Source organism: Caenorhabditis elegans, chromosome III (genome assembly GCF_000002985.6).
Source record: "Caenorhabditis elegans chromosome III".
Lineage (NCBI taxonomy): Eukaryota > Metazoa > Nematoda > Chromadorea > Rhabditida > Rhabditidae > Caenorhabditis > Caenorhabditis elegans.
Genome location: NC_003281.10, coordinates 7,329,648 through 7,343,669, shown reverse-complemented (window position 1 = coordinate 7,343,669; position 14,022 = coordinate 7,329,648). Strand labels below are relative to the sequence as shown.

The 14,022-nt window shown below is 36.5% G+C and overlaps 3 protein-coding genes and 1 non-coding gene across 8 annotated transcripts; 1 reads left to right on the top strand and 3 right to left on the bottom strand.

The window, feature by feature from the left end:
- Nucleotides 1-2: 2 nt before the first annotated feature.
- Nucleotides 3-4,835, bottom strand: kap-1 (Kinesin-associated protein; the record flags this gene model as incomplete). Of its 2 annotated transcripts, NM_001379791.1 has the most annotated exons (15): nucleotides 3-201; nucleotides 532-732; nucleotides 780-847; nucleotides 1,234-1,436; nucleotides 1,483-1,607; nucleotides 1,694-1,912; nucleotides 2,263-2,617; nucleotides 2,748-2,835; nucleotides 2,882-3,020; nucleotides 3,083-3,219; nucleotides 3,312-3,423; nucleotides 3,779-4,016; nucleotides 4,463-4,535; nucleotides 4,600-4,673; nucleotides 4,732-4,835. In NM_001379791.1, the coding sequence occupies 14 exons, from the start codon at nucleotides 4,667-4,669 to the stop codon at nucleotides 97-99; spliced, it is 2,133 nt and encodes a 710-aa protein (NP_001367739.1). The 2 variants fall into 2 exon arrangements, with proteins under 2 accessions (NP_001367739.1, NP_001367740.1); NM_001379790.1 differs by lacking the exon at nucleotides 4,732-4,835 and having other exon boundaries at nucleotides 97-201; nucleotides 3,074-3,219; nucleotides 4,600-4,669.
- Nucleotides 4,836-4,904: 69 nt separating this feature from the next.
- gsp-2 (Serine/threonine-protein phosphatase PP1-beta) lies at nucleotides 4,905-7,083 on the bottom strand. Its single transcript, NM_001027445.7, has 7 exons — nucleotides 6,996-7,083; nucleotides 6,808-6,939; nucleotides 6,451-6,681; nucleotides 6,178-6,392; nucleotides 6,015-6,128; nucleotides 5,833-5,967; nucleotides 4,905-5,603 (listed from the first exon to the last, which is right to left on the bottom strand). Exons 1-7 carry the CDS (start codon nucleotides 7,045-7,047, stop codon nucleotides 5,481-5,483), a joined length of 1,002 nt encoding a protein of 333 aa, NP_001022616.1. The 5' UTR covers nucleotides 7,048-7,083; the 3' UTR covers nucleotides 4,905-5,480.
- F56C9.12 lies at nucleotides 5,668-5,778 on the bottom strand. Its single transcript, NR_002643.1, has one exon. It is a non-coding gene; the product is annotated as a small nucleolar RNA F56C9.12 (small nucleolar RNA).
- Nucleotides 7,084-8,353: 1,270 nt separating the features above from the next.
- On the top strand, nucleotides 8,354-13,965 carry F56C9.10 (BCAS3 WD40 domain-containing protein). Of its 4 annotated transcripts, none has more exons than NM_001372620.3 (8): nucleotides 8,354-8,672; nucleotides 9,880-10,062; nucleotides 10,239-10,730; nucleotides 10,835-11,257; nucleotides 11,339-11,434; nucleotides 11,481-12,816; nucleotides 12,871-13,001; nucleotides 13,119-13,957. In NM_001372620.3, the coding sequence occupies exons 1-8, from the start codon at nucleotides 8,553-8,555 to the stop codon at nucleotides 13,443-13,445; spliced, it is 3,108 nt and encodes a 1,035-aa protein (NP_001360482.1). In that variant the 5' UTR covers nucleotides 8,354-8,552; the 3' UTR covers nucleotides 13,446-13,957. The 4 variants fall into 4 exon arrangements, with proteins under 4 accessions (NP_001360482.1, NP_741223.1, NP_741222.1 ...); NM_171882.6 differs by having other exon boundaries at nucleotides 10,847-11,257; nucleotides 13,119-13,956; NM_171190.6 differs by having other exon boundaries at nucleotides 8,477-8,672; nucleotides 10,248-10,730; nucleotides 10,847-11,257; nucleotides 13,119-13,965.
- Nucleotides 13,966-14,022: the final 57 nt, after the last annotated feature.

The following is a 14,022-nucleotide window of genomic DNA, read 5'->3' as shown; positions in this document are numbered from 1 at the left end:
CGTGAATTTTGTTTTAATTTTTTGCATATAAATCAAAACATTCATTTATTAAGTAAAAATATATAATTTGTAGGTTAAAAAAACAACAAACAAAAGTTAAAAAAGGGGCTCATTCATATCAAATCCATCATCATAGTGATCAAATTTGAGATCAGCTCCAAAATCTTCATCATCGTAATCTACGAATTCGCTGTCGTCTCGCTGGAAAAACGATTTTTAACCGGTGACTTTAGAGCCTATATTAATGTAATGTAACTCAAGCTGCATTACTGCTATCCTGTTTCTACCGTAACACTCACCGTAAACTACTAAATAGATTCATTTAAAGTAATGATGTTTTTGATACATATTTTTAACGGGATAGTCAGAGTGTCTTCGTTTTTGAAAGTATTTTTATACAGAAATAAAACTAGGAAATGCTAGTGACGTTAAATTTCCAAAACCTTGTATAGTATATTTGTATAGTGACCAGTATCATAATATTATTTGTACCAATCAACGAATAAATTGTTAAAATAACTACGATCATACCTCAACCATCTCCAACCATTGTGCATTGTGCCATTTGAATCTCTCTCCAGCTATCCGTTTTGCCCATTCTTTTGAATGTTCACCCATTATCAAAAGGGCATTATCGCAAACTTCTCGAACCACTGCGTTTGCATCGTGCATCAAATCGATCATATGGGCTCCGAGAGCTGAATCTTGAGTCATCAGGCGAGCAGATAGTTCCTTTGAAAAATTTATATGAGAGTTGAAAAAACTCTAAAACGTTATACCTTGTGCTTTAAAAATTGCAAGAAAACGTAGAGAAGTTGCACAACAAACTCATCATCAATTTGGCATGCTGAAAAAAAGATTGCGATATTTTTCAGTAATTTATTTGTATTCTCGATACACCCAAAAAAGATCAAAATGACACCAGTAAAACACTTCAAAAACGTTAGATTTTAAAAAAGATTTAGCTGAAGATTTGTTAATTTGCCAATTACTTCCAAAAATATGTACTTTTTGAGTAATTTTGAACATTTTTACATGTTCGATTTCCTAGAATGTTCAAATACAATTGAAACACAACTAGTTTCAATAATTTCCATTTTGTAATTTACCAACTGGCAAAGCTCCACCTTTAAATCTGATTGTGAGGAAAAATGAACTTTTATGTTTTCAAAAGTTACTGGGGTTTTATTATGAAACAAACTCTTAAAAAATAACTTAAATTTATGAACGTACATTGTAATAACTGCACAAATGTATCAATCAAAGGAGCCAATAACCTAGCTGCATCCAATTGCCTAGCCATTGTTCCACAAGCAATTACAATTTGTAGTTGGAGAGGTTTTATGTCTCGAAGTACTGTCACTTCTTCGGATTCATCAATTCCTTCTTGAAGTTGAGTTTTCATCCAAGGAACAAGATTTTCAGATTGAATTATTCTATAATTTAAGTTTTTGATTGGAATTCCGAACTCAAAAAGCTCACTTTGCCCACGGAGCAACTTTGAGCTCAGCAACTGTACCCATGCATTCTAAACCAAATGAAGATTTTGACTCTGAGTTGTCTGCTCCTTCATTTTTTGCAATCCCGATAAGAGTTTCAATCCACTTCTGAAAATTCTAAATTTAAATAACAACGTTCATTTTTTTTCGTTATCTATTTTCACCGTTCAATAATAATTCAGTTCTCAACTTACCAAAAACATATTCTGCGTCGCACCTTCGTGACTTGAAATCGCTCGAACAACCTTTATGAGCATTAGATCTCTCGAGTTGATAGACATTTCCATAAGAAGATCTAATCCTTGACCACGTTGTCCACATACCAACTGAGCATTTCGTTTTTCGAGGCAAATATTCAACAGGACTGCTTTTGTCACTTCACTTCCTGTTCCACTTAGCACATCTTTCATTAGCTGGAAAAATGTTTTTTTATGAATCATATCCTCGTAGCAAACGTTGGAAAAATCGGTGACTATTTGCTATGTGGCGTTATATTTAGGTTTAACAAAACATAGACCCGAGGTAAGTAGATTTTGTCTGAATTGCTATTTCAATAATGTTCAAACAATTTCAAAAAAAACAATTGATTCACAAATAAAGTAGCTCAAACGACAACCACTATTCGAATGCAAACTTGAAAATAATATCAAAAAATTTGAAAAGTTTTAGTATAGGATTGGTTTTTAACAATTTTCCACTTGCGTTTTTCCATCTTTAATGTATAGTAACTTTTCGACTATCTCCTTTGATTGACCCAACTCACCAATTTAATAGCATCGGTGTATGCTAACATTGCTTTTGCATCATCATTACAACTTAATAAATACATCATATTCAATGCCTTCGTGTCACTGTCCAATAGAGATGCCATATGTGGTACAAGACCTCCATTCACCATTTTTGGTAGATTTTTGGAGTCAAATGAAAAATTGAAAAGAAGCATTATAACTGCTTTTCGCAGTTCTGGATCTTGAATTGGAAATAGTTTCAAAAGTTTTTCGATTGTTCCATTTTGTTCCATTACAATCTTATTTTCATCAAAAATACTTAATTTAAGAAGAAACTTGATAGTTGCAGTTGTTAGTGAACTTGTAGATTCTGATGACATTTGGAGGCATCTAGAAATGTAAAATGAGTGAATGTGGTGTTAATTATTAAAGGTGGAGAGATTAAAAAAAACTGTGAAAAGTGTTACTATGATATTTCAGCATTTTACAATTTCCTCACTAACTGCGCCTTTAAACTCACTTGACAAGAAGTGCCACCAAATTTCTTCGGACCATTTTCAATTCGACACTGATATCCGTGGCTAGATTGGTAAGAAAAGTGACACATGCTGGAATTGAACCATTTTCAATGTAATATGTACAATTGCAACAAACCTGCCAATAGCATCGCCTGTTTTCGAATGGCTGTTTTTAGTTTTCTCAATGTCTCTTGATCCGTCTTTTTCATCTCAGCAATCCAAAAATCGTACCGTTTTGTTTCATGTTCCATTGCATTTACACATAAAGTACCAATCTGCAAATCTAGCTTTTAAACGAAATTCAGGTGAAGTGAAGGCGTTTAGAAACCATGCATGCCTTGTGATGAAGCAGAATTCCGTGTAAACATGAAAACTTGGAAATATTCACAAAAAGGTTCATAATATTGGTTCCAACTTCAAAGTGTTTCTTCCAGTCTTCTCGGAATACTCTTGCCAGTGCCATCATAAGAGTTTCTGAAATGTAGTGTTATTTGAACGTTAACTTTAATACATAGATTACGTCCGAAAATTATGGTCATCGGGTAAGCTTTTCTAGAATTACCTACCATTGTTCACAAGCTGTGTGAGGTTTTGAGGATTTTTTGAAAGTTCATAAAGTGCCACGGCTCCTTTGTTTTTCTCAACAGAAGTTTCACCGTAGAAGCATTCTATGTACTCCTGAAAGATACATTTTTAATTTCAAAAGTAGTTTTTCAAGTTCTATTTGGTTTTAGGCTCTCACCATAATAAGAAATCTGTTTTTATATAAATGTTGAATGATGTATAGAAAACCATTCAAAGATTATTTTAAACTAATCAGATTATTTTCGAAATAAATTTTTAGATTCTAAAATATTGGTACTACCGGATACAAAAGCACTCAAGCGAGCTTGGTTTTGTTTCAGCTGCTCCATTTTAGAACATGTAACAATTAATGTTTTCAATTTTGATATAGCCTATGCGTATTTGTAAAATAAAACCAAATGCTCCTCAACTTTACGTAATCTACAAAATGTTTTCTTATAAAACGTACATCTATTTTCCCTAATTCTGCACTAATTGTAGGACTATGAATAGGCCTTCGATCAAATGAAACGGCCGAAGAACTTCTTGATCTCGCACTTATTCGTTGATTTCCTCTTTTTTGAATGTAGAACAAAACCTGCTCCAATTGACTTCGTGACGTGGCAGGAATGAAAAGACATTTTTGAAGAATAACATTTGATAAAGCACGAATATCTACATCCAGACTCATTTCTTTCAAGTGGATTCTGTAATACAATTTGGGTAATTTTGTAGCCGTACAATGTTAGATGCAGGTGACATTTTGAGGTTCTCATATATATATATATTCGATTATTATTTTTTATCAGTTATTTTCCAATATTCTAAAAATTAAAGAGGCATGGATTCATGGGGAATGGGTCTCACAGCGAGCAAAATGCTCAAGTCAACACTTTTTGCTATTTTCGGTCGTGCGTTTTCTGTTATTCGGGGTTTTGTGAGCAATTATTAAATAACTTTTCTGTATCTTGATTGTGGTTTTTGCAACAGAAAAAATTTAAAGTGTTACCATAAACATTTTTCGCGGTGAGACCCATCCGAAAGAATACGTGCACCTTCGTGGGCATACGGTCTTAAAAATATTTTATTTTATTTTTCTTGTTAAGCAGATTTGCATTCCAGTTTAATTTTATATTTTATATCAGATTCTTACATTTTTTGATGGCCAAGAGACTCAACGTTCGCTGAAGAAGCTCGCTTTTTTATTGAAATTCCTGCTGAAGAACCTGAATCAAACTTCCAAATAATCTTCGTAACACATTCAATTGAAAATAAAAATATAAAACTTACTAGGAGATTGTTCAAATCGTACAATAATTGCCTGATCTGACGGGTGTGCATCTATTGAAACTTGATTCATTGAGCTAAACACGGAAAATCAATCGAAAAAACTCAAAAAATATTTCTCTTCATTCTGATTACCTATTATAGCTTACTGAAGAGCCGGGGCGGAGCATTTCTGAATAACTGACAAACGACAGAAATCGATGAGACGGCTCGAGGAGCACTAGTCGTGGGGGATGTCTGTTCGTCTCGCACGCTCTCCTTGGAGACGTTGCACTCGTTGTAATAAGAAATATTGCTTACACGCTTGTACCAGTGTTCTATTTTATTTGTTCGGAAAACTTTAATGAATTAAATCGACAAATGGGGGTTTTAACAATATAAAATTGAGAAACGAAGAGTACGGGATGGACGAATGAATGGAGGAAGGAAAGGAGTGGAGATTGATTGACATCATAAACATTTGTTTTAAATATTTAGACCATTTAGAGAAGTAAAATTTGATACTGTTTTAAGAGATAAGTTTAGCAAAAAAAATTAAAATTTGGAATTTAAAAACGAATAAAATGGGGATTGTTTTGATGAAAAATTGAGCCAGCAATTGGTGAGGAGTCATTAGCTCTAAATGGTCCACAGAGATAAAGAGGAAGGGATGTTGACAACGAAAGCTTGAATTGAGAGGAGATTCGCCGGGACCACAGCATCTTCTCGTGCCAGCCTAGATCATAATGAATCGAATTTAAACTTTTTCGAAACTATGTTTAAAATCAAAATTAATGTACACAACTTTTTGAAGCCGATTTACGAGAGATGGCCGAGGCCTCTTGGGGCGTGAACAACAAAGAAAAGGTTAGGTATTTACAGATGATAGATAAATCGACTGATGATTACTTCTTGGCACCCTTCTTTGGTTGCGCAGCCGGTGCGTTTCGTGGTGGGGTGACTGGTCTATTTGAACCAACTCCTCCAGCACCATATGGATATTTCTTCTTGTCTGCTGGTTTCAAGATCTGAAAAAAATATTCCGAATTGTTTTATTTTAATGTTTGATAGGTAGTTTTAGCGTTTAATAAATCACCTCAGACAAATGCCTCAATTTCACCCCGCTTAGCGGCAATTTCTTCGAAGAACTCGAATAGATAGCCAAAATAGACTCGTCTGATTTAACCATTGCATCATTGGTGAATGCATACGCATTATCAGTATTTAAAATTATATAGATGGTACCGCTATGTTTACCTGGAAAGAGCACATCAGTGTTTCATCGACAGTCATCATCGATCCCGCGTTATCAAACTCTCCACAATAATTAGGAGCGCTGAACAATGTAACCAACTGCCGCTTAGCGAAGAATTCGTAACCGTCTTCCACAACCTGAAAATTTCTCGGTTCGCAACTTTGCAGAAAATCTTAAGTAATACCTGGTGAGCTCTGCAAATCAAATCCAAATCGTGCTTGTGCAGGAATTTGGCAACAACTTCTGGTCCGAAAGTGAAAGAGACGCCTCGGTCGTTTTCTCCCCAGCCAGTGACATCCTGAAAATAAATGGTAATCATTCATTGAATTTTATGTTCACAAACGAACTTTATCAGGATCTGACCACAACAGATCGCACAACAATCCTTGATCTGGTACGTCTGTCGGCCTCATGATACGACGAATTTGCTCCATAGACTGAAGATCTGGAGAAAGTCCTCCGTGACAGCAGAAGATCTTTTCGTCGATGATGGCGGCAACTGGCAGGCAGTTAAAGCAATCGGTGAACGTCTTCCACAGTTTGATGTTGTATCGCCGCTTGCCTAAAAACATGAGATTTGAATAAATCTGTACTAAGATAATCTCAGATCAAACTCTTACACTCGTCATAGAAGCCATAAATTCTGTTGATCGAGGCACACTCGTGGTTTCCTCGGAGCAGGAAGAAATTTTCCGGGTACTTGATTTTATATGCAAGTAGGAGACAGATAGTTTCCAACGATTGTTTCCCTCGGTCCACATAATCGCCGAGGAACAAGTAGTTCGACTCTGGGGGGAATCCACCATACTCGAACAGTCTCAAAAGATCGTAGTATTGTCCGTGCACGTCACCTGAAAAATATATTTTCTCAGAATATATATTATCAAAAATAAAAACGGCAATTTCCTGTGGAAGGAAATACTAATAAGTAAAATGACTCATAGCAGGAAACGTCAACTTTTTTCGATAGAACTTACCGCAAATTTTCAACGGAGCTTCCAACTCGAGAAGAATAGGTTGGCTCAGAAAAATTTCACGAGACTTCTGGCACAACCCCTTGATCTCGCTCTCTGTGAGTTGAACATTTTTCCCTGGTTTGGATCCTCTGACTGAAGCGGAAATCATTTTAAGATTAATTTCAATAAACACTATGACAAACACATACCTTCCAATAATCTGGAGATGATATTGTCCAGATTAAGCTTTTCTACGTCCATTTGTTGCGAGAAATCGCTCAAACAACCCAATTAGATCTGCAATACGAATAGAATTACCTCTTTGAGATAATGTCAATCAACAAACGTGAAAATACGGAAAATTTAGAAAGAAAGTTTGATAATTACGTCTTTAAATCGCGTGATTACTCGAAAAGTTGATAAAAACAGCAGCAAACATGTCAAAAATCGAAAGATATTTGGAGGCGACAGGGTCAAAACGAATGAAAAGAGTGGCGGGTCTCGCCGCGAAAATGCCGCATTCAGCAGGGTACGGTGGCCGGTGGAGCGCTTTTACATGTTCTCATTTTTTCTGAATTTATCCGCTAATTTAATGATTTTGAATCTGTTTTTCTACATTTTTTCTTCTTGTTAAAATTAAAAAAAAGGGGACGTTCAAATTTTCAGAACTTCATTAGTATTGAATTGAAAAAGAGCGCGCGAAAAGGATTAACTTGGTTAGAGGGCTTTGAAAGTTGAATTTTACATTGAGGAAAATATTTCTACCATTATTTAGAAGATAAAGCTTAAAGTTTCTCTTTTCCCTGAAATTTTCACTATTTGTCAAAAACGGGGCACATATAATCGAATGATGCGCCAATTCGTCACTTTGTTTTCGACCAAGATGGCAGAGAAATTGGTTGGTGGTGAGAGATTGAAATGTGTAAATATAACAAATACACTGTTCTTCGTTCACGATTTGTCAGCAATTATGATCAGATGCAAAAACATGGGGAACAAGATGCATTAAATCTTATTAAGTGAAAGTTTAATAGATGAAAACGTAGTTATAAGAAGTTTATTTAGCATATTTTGATAAAACTTTTACTTATGAATCATTTTGAAATATGAGATTATTATAGTACTCAAAAGTTATATATTATTTAGCTAGAAATATATGAACACTTTGGTACTTCTGCATCCATGAATTCGTTCAGAAAATATATTGAAGCATTAGTTAGAAAATGAGCAGTGAGCATTTAAAAAAATCGATTGATGTCTAGTCAAGTTCAATAAGAAATAAGAAAAAAGAAAAATAGTTGGAGTGAGAAAAATCAGCAAAAAAGATGCGAGAAGTGTGGTGCTCATGGAAGCCTTCTTCTCCATCCTCCTCACAACTCCCTCCATTTCTCTGCGTCGCCTGTTCCCTCTAGTCCCTCGTGACCAACTGCAGTTTCTGTCGTTTTCTCCCCATGTCATGTCTAGCACACGTGAGAAGTGAAAAGAGAGAAAGAGAAGGGCATGATTTCGATTCTTCTGCCGCTTTTCTGTCACTGGTAACAATGCACCTTTGTCGGATCAGACACTCATAGATCGTTGATCTACCTGAAAGTTTGAGAAAAACAAAATCTCTGTTGTTTTATCTTCTCACATCTTCCTATTGATTATTTTTTCTCTTTTTTTTGTTGTCCTCTCTTCTCATTCGTTCTATCCTATCTGTTCCTGTTTGTGTTCTGTTCTTCACCACATTTTCTGAACAAATCGATAATCTGCACAGTTCGAAGAAGATGCCGCCAAACGCGAACTCTGTTGGGGGCCCGAAAAAGAAGAACAAGAAGAATCATCAACGCCCTCAACAGCAACATCAACAAACACAGCCACAACCGCTACCAGAAGAGGAACAGCCGGTAAAGTGTTACTTCATAATGATTTTTCAAAACTAAAAGTTAAAAAAATCGAATTTCAAAAAATCTCCTTTAAAAAACCGTTTAACGGATTTTTCCGTTTTCTAAAGCGCTGCAAACATCGAAACTATGCAATTATTTTCAAAGATAGATAAAATCTTAATAGATTCGGAACGCTAACGAATGTTTTTCTTATAGTACTACCCAGACGCGAAAATTCGTGCCAAAAAACGGTACTGGGTCTGGACACGACAAGTTTTTGTTGAATGTGAGCCTTTAAATAGTACTGTAATTCCAAACTTTCGATGTGTGGAGTTTACATAAATTTTTTATAGTTTTTCTTACAAATTCGATAAAAAATTCCGTAGCAACGAGTCGTGTCAAGGCCGGTTAACGTATCTTTGGCTTCTGCATACGAATGTATACATAGTATCAAACATAAGATAACTTTTAGTTTTTTCTCGTCGCAAAATAAAAAATATTAGGTATACGTCATTTCAAATGATTTTTGAATCTAGGTAAATTTGAAAAATACACAAATATATTTTACTTTTTTTGTCAAAAATTAATATTTCTTCCACCTGTTTTGCACAATTTCAACACATTGTGAAAGCACCATAACAGTGTCTGCGTCTCACTCACGATTTCATGAAATTTTCCAATATTTTCTTTCTTTTCTTCTCCACTTGATTGGCACTCCTCTATCGGTTTGACTTTCATTTCATCATCAGGTGACCACTGACCCTAACACATACACTCAAAATAATAAAACTCCGTGGCGTGTACTGCAGAAAACCTAATATTTAGACCCCGCCTTTTAATCGTCCACTCACGGGGAAAACGCAAAAAGCCGTACCCCAGGCAATATCAGCCGCCGACATCATTCGAGGTCCGCGCACCACACTATTTTTCTCACTGTTGGCGTGGCGAGCTGTCCCCCCCCCCCTCCCCTATTTTTGTCTTTTCCCCGTGAGTGGACGATTAAAAGGCGGGGCCTAAATATTAGGTTTTCTGCAGTACACGCCACGCAGTTTTATTATTTTGAGTGTACACGTTCAATGTTAATTATAACACATCATCTATTCCCATATGCTGTTTTTTCTCAATTTGAAGTGTGAACAAAAAATAAAACCAATTTACGTCTTTTGATTAACTTTGCGAGACTAATTTCCATAAAACCATTTCCATCTCAAAATTTATAAATTTCCAGGAAAACCCCATCAAGAAGGACCCAAAACCAGAAGTTTTAGAAGAAGTAGTAGAGAAGAATCGAGAAGAAGACAAAGAAAAAGTAGAAGAAACGGTGGCTCCGACCATCGAAAAAGAAAAAAACATTAGCGGGGATCTTTTGGATTTCAGCTCTTCGGATAAGAGTAGTTTGAGTAGCAGACCGGTATGTTTCTGATTTCATGTTTGAAAAATTTTGTAGAATTTAAAACTGAAAAAAGAATCGTCTCTCTAAATGTGGTAGTCTGGTTGAAATTTAAATTCTCAACAAGGACGTTTAAACTTTTTGAAATTTTTTTATAATATTAACACTCGATAACCCGTCATAATTTTTTAATTGAGAATGTGAAGGATTCGCCGGAAGAAGACGAGGACGCCGTTCCAGTGGTCAATAGGACCACAACGTCTCCTCCAACATCCCCACCGTCCCAAACAGCAGTTGAACAGGATTCTTTACAAGCTGAAGAAATGCTTGTCGATATGTCACTTGACGATGCTCCAGCTGCACCTCCAAGAAAACCACATCAGAGATCAGCACCACCACCAATTCCGTCAATGAATACGATAATGACAAAGCCAAGAACCAACTCAGTTTCTTATATCAAGGGACAAGTCGTTCGACAATCTGCTGTAGAACAACAAACTCTCGCCAATCAAGTGGTTGATTTAGTTGCGATGGGAATGTCAAAGGGACAGACACAAAGTTCACAAATAACTGCTGAAAAGGCCGAATGGGTGCAATTAACATCTGTGGAGAAAGCAGGAGAACCGAATGAAAGGCTTGAAGTGCTGATTGTTGGATTATGTCGAGGATATCAAATCTGGACGATGAGTGTAAGTTTCTAAATATTTATTTAATTGTGAAATAGAACGGAAACTTTTCTGTTTCTGTATCATACATAAATCAATTGATAAACATAAATTCCTACCGTGATTAGATGGAATTTCAGCAAAGCGGCGAATTCGAAGAGGTTCTATCAGAAAGACAAGGACCCGTGAGAGCTTTGAAAGTGCTTCCAAATAATCTTAAACTCCGTGGAAAGAAAGATTCATTCGCCGATTCCCGTCCACTTATTGCAATGGTTGATGCTTCTTCTCATCACCCTGATCGACAGTACTGCTCGGTCACCATCATCTCATTGTTAACTGGACGAGAAGTTCATAAAATCAAGTTCGAAGAGCCAGTTTGTGCTGTTAATGTGTCAGATCAATTTTTGGTCGTCTCTCTTGCAAATATGGCGTATGCCTATGACATTCTAACATTCAATGAAGTTAGGACCATTCGAACTGCACCATCCTGCGAAAACAGTCCGCCAGCACTTTCCCTGTCTTGCCAACTTTTGGCATATGCTGACACTAGTGTAGGTTTTTAAAATTTTAATTAATACTTTTGATTTATTTTAAAAGTCGCATTTGATAGAATAATTATCATTCATTTTCAGCTCGACTTGAATCTGCAAAGTAGTGGAGGACTTGCCGCTGAAGTTGAGGCAACAAGTAGTGAGAAGTATACCGATCATATTTATACTGCAATGAGCGTAAGTTGCTGATTCTAACCAATGCTTAAAAACGTTTTTGTTTTAGTACTTCAGTCGTAGCGTCAAGACAATCAGTGAATCAGTTGGTGCAGGATCGGGAAGTTCTACGAAGGCTAATCAGCCACAAGGAGTAATCACTGTTCTCAATCTGGCAGTCTCCGGAGAAGATGAATCAGATGGCGTTATGTGTCACTATGTAGCACATGTCGATCCTATTTCATATATTGCATTTTCACCTGATCAACGATTGGTTCTTTCTGCCGACGCGAATGCTAACGTTTTCAATATATTCCTTCTGATGCCACATGCTACATCATCTTCATTGGCCGCAGTTCAACATTTGTACAAGCTGAATCGCGGTAGCACCCCTGCAAAAGTTGTATCCACAGCATTTTCCGAAGATTGCCGTTGGTTGGCAATTACTACGAATCACGCAACAACTCACGTTTTCGCAGTTTGTCCGTTTGGAGGAAAACCTAATCAAAGAACACATGGAGATACTTTTGTGAACAAAGAATCAAGATTTCATAGGTCTGCTGGATTAACCGATGCAGCAGATGTTACTGCATCAATCGGACCCAGCAAACACAGAGCAATGGCTGATTCTTGCTCCTATACAAAAGAACATCCAATCGCCGTAAACTCTCCAACCCTGGCCAAGACCAATGGGAACTCCAGAGTCGGACCATTCCCACCACCACTACTTCTTGTCGCTACTGAGAAAATCAAGGACTCTCGATACACGAAAGAAGATTTAAGTGCATGGGCTGCTGACATGACAAGTTTCTCCTATCCAGCTGCTCAAGCTTCGTCTTCACCTGCAGTAGCTGCAAGGCGACGCTTGGAAGTTTCTAGAATGTCAGTGATGTTCAGGATGAAGAGTTATAACTCGACAACTAGCACAAAAACGGCGAAAACTACCAAAATGCTGATGTCAATGTCTCTAGTCATTGCAAAAGTTGATCCAGCTCAAGGAGTCATTGTTACACAACATGATATCAAATCTCTCCGAAAAGAGGGTGAAACTAACATGGAAGCTTCTCCTCAAATAAGTGTTGCTCCTGTCGGTGGTTGGATTCTTCAGAGGACCAAGAACAATGCAGATATGCATGCCCCAATGCCTTCTGCTTCTCCACTAATGGCTTTTGCTACAGTAGAGACTGTACCAGCAAAGAGGATTGGCGACGAGGATGTTTGGACACCTCACGTGGAAACACGAACGTATCTACCACCACACCGTTGGATTTGGCAAGGACCACAGTTCGAGTTGTTTGAATATCGAGAAGATGATCAACCGAGTCTGATGTCTCCTGGTAATAAAGGATCCAATGCTTCATTCAAGTCGATTCCAGTCCTTGTTGGATCTGAGGCAGTGAATATAAGTGAGTTGGAAGATTTAGTGGGTGAATTTTATCAAAACAACCTTATATTTGCAGCCATGAAAACTATTCCCGCTGATGCAACAAGAATTGAATGCGGTAGTTACACATCTGCCAACTCGTACAGCATCGATCAAGGATCTGATCAACCAGTAATTGGTGGATATAGTAGTGCCACAAATGGAGATGTAGGTTTTAGATCGAAAAATAGTTTAGAAAATTAACAAACAAATTCAGAATTAAGTAAAAAGGAACATTTTTATAAACCAAAATTAATAACTAAACAATTACCTACAATATTTCAGTACATTGCCTCAATTGCTGATGCTATGCGTGATATTTCAAGTGATGACGACAGCACGAAAAAGAAGTCTCCAAAAAATGATGATCTTATTGAAGAATTTTTCGACACCGAATCGTCAACTCCATTTGCTCGAAACGGTTCTGGATCATCGTCTTCCACTGGAGCCACTGGCGGCAAATCTTTGAAAAAGAAGAAGACACCACCAGCGTCTGCCCCTCTACCAACATCTTCCACAAAATCATCTCAAAAGGACAAAAAAGTTCAGAATGGACGAGAACGATCGAAGGATTCTGACGATTTTGGAACTTTTGACATGGATGATATTTGATTTGTATCTATTTCTGTATAATTTGTATGTAATTTTATATTTTATCTCCTTTAAGTTTTTTCCTATGCTTTGACCACTGGTTGGTATAATTTCTCACTTCTTCCCATCTTTCAGCTCCCCGTAATTGCCTTTTCCCCATTTATTAATCAGGTTTCTTTTAATTCAATTTTCAATCATTCAAACTTCTCAAAAACTTCCCACTGAAAACATGTGAAAATCCACAAAAAAATATTACGGTCCTACTTTTTTAAAATTCAAATTTCGCTGTAATTTTAACCTCACTTTTCTTGAAATATGTGTAAAATTTCCTTTTCTGAGTATTTTCCCATTATTTGTATAATTTTTGGAACTTTATCTAGAATATTTCATGTTTCATTAAGAAATTACCAATTCAGTTTCACTGAACTAGATTCCCCTAGACTTTTATCGTCCTTATCCATTTCACCTTATCATTTTTCTAACAAATTATCATCAAACTTTTGGTCTATCAATGAAAATGTAGAAATTAAAATAATTTTTTATACGAGCTCACGTGAATTTCTAGTGTTCTACTATTCTAGTTTTTATATTTTAATTA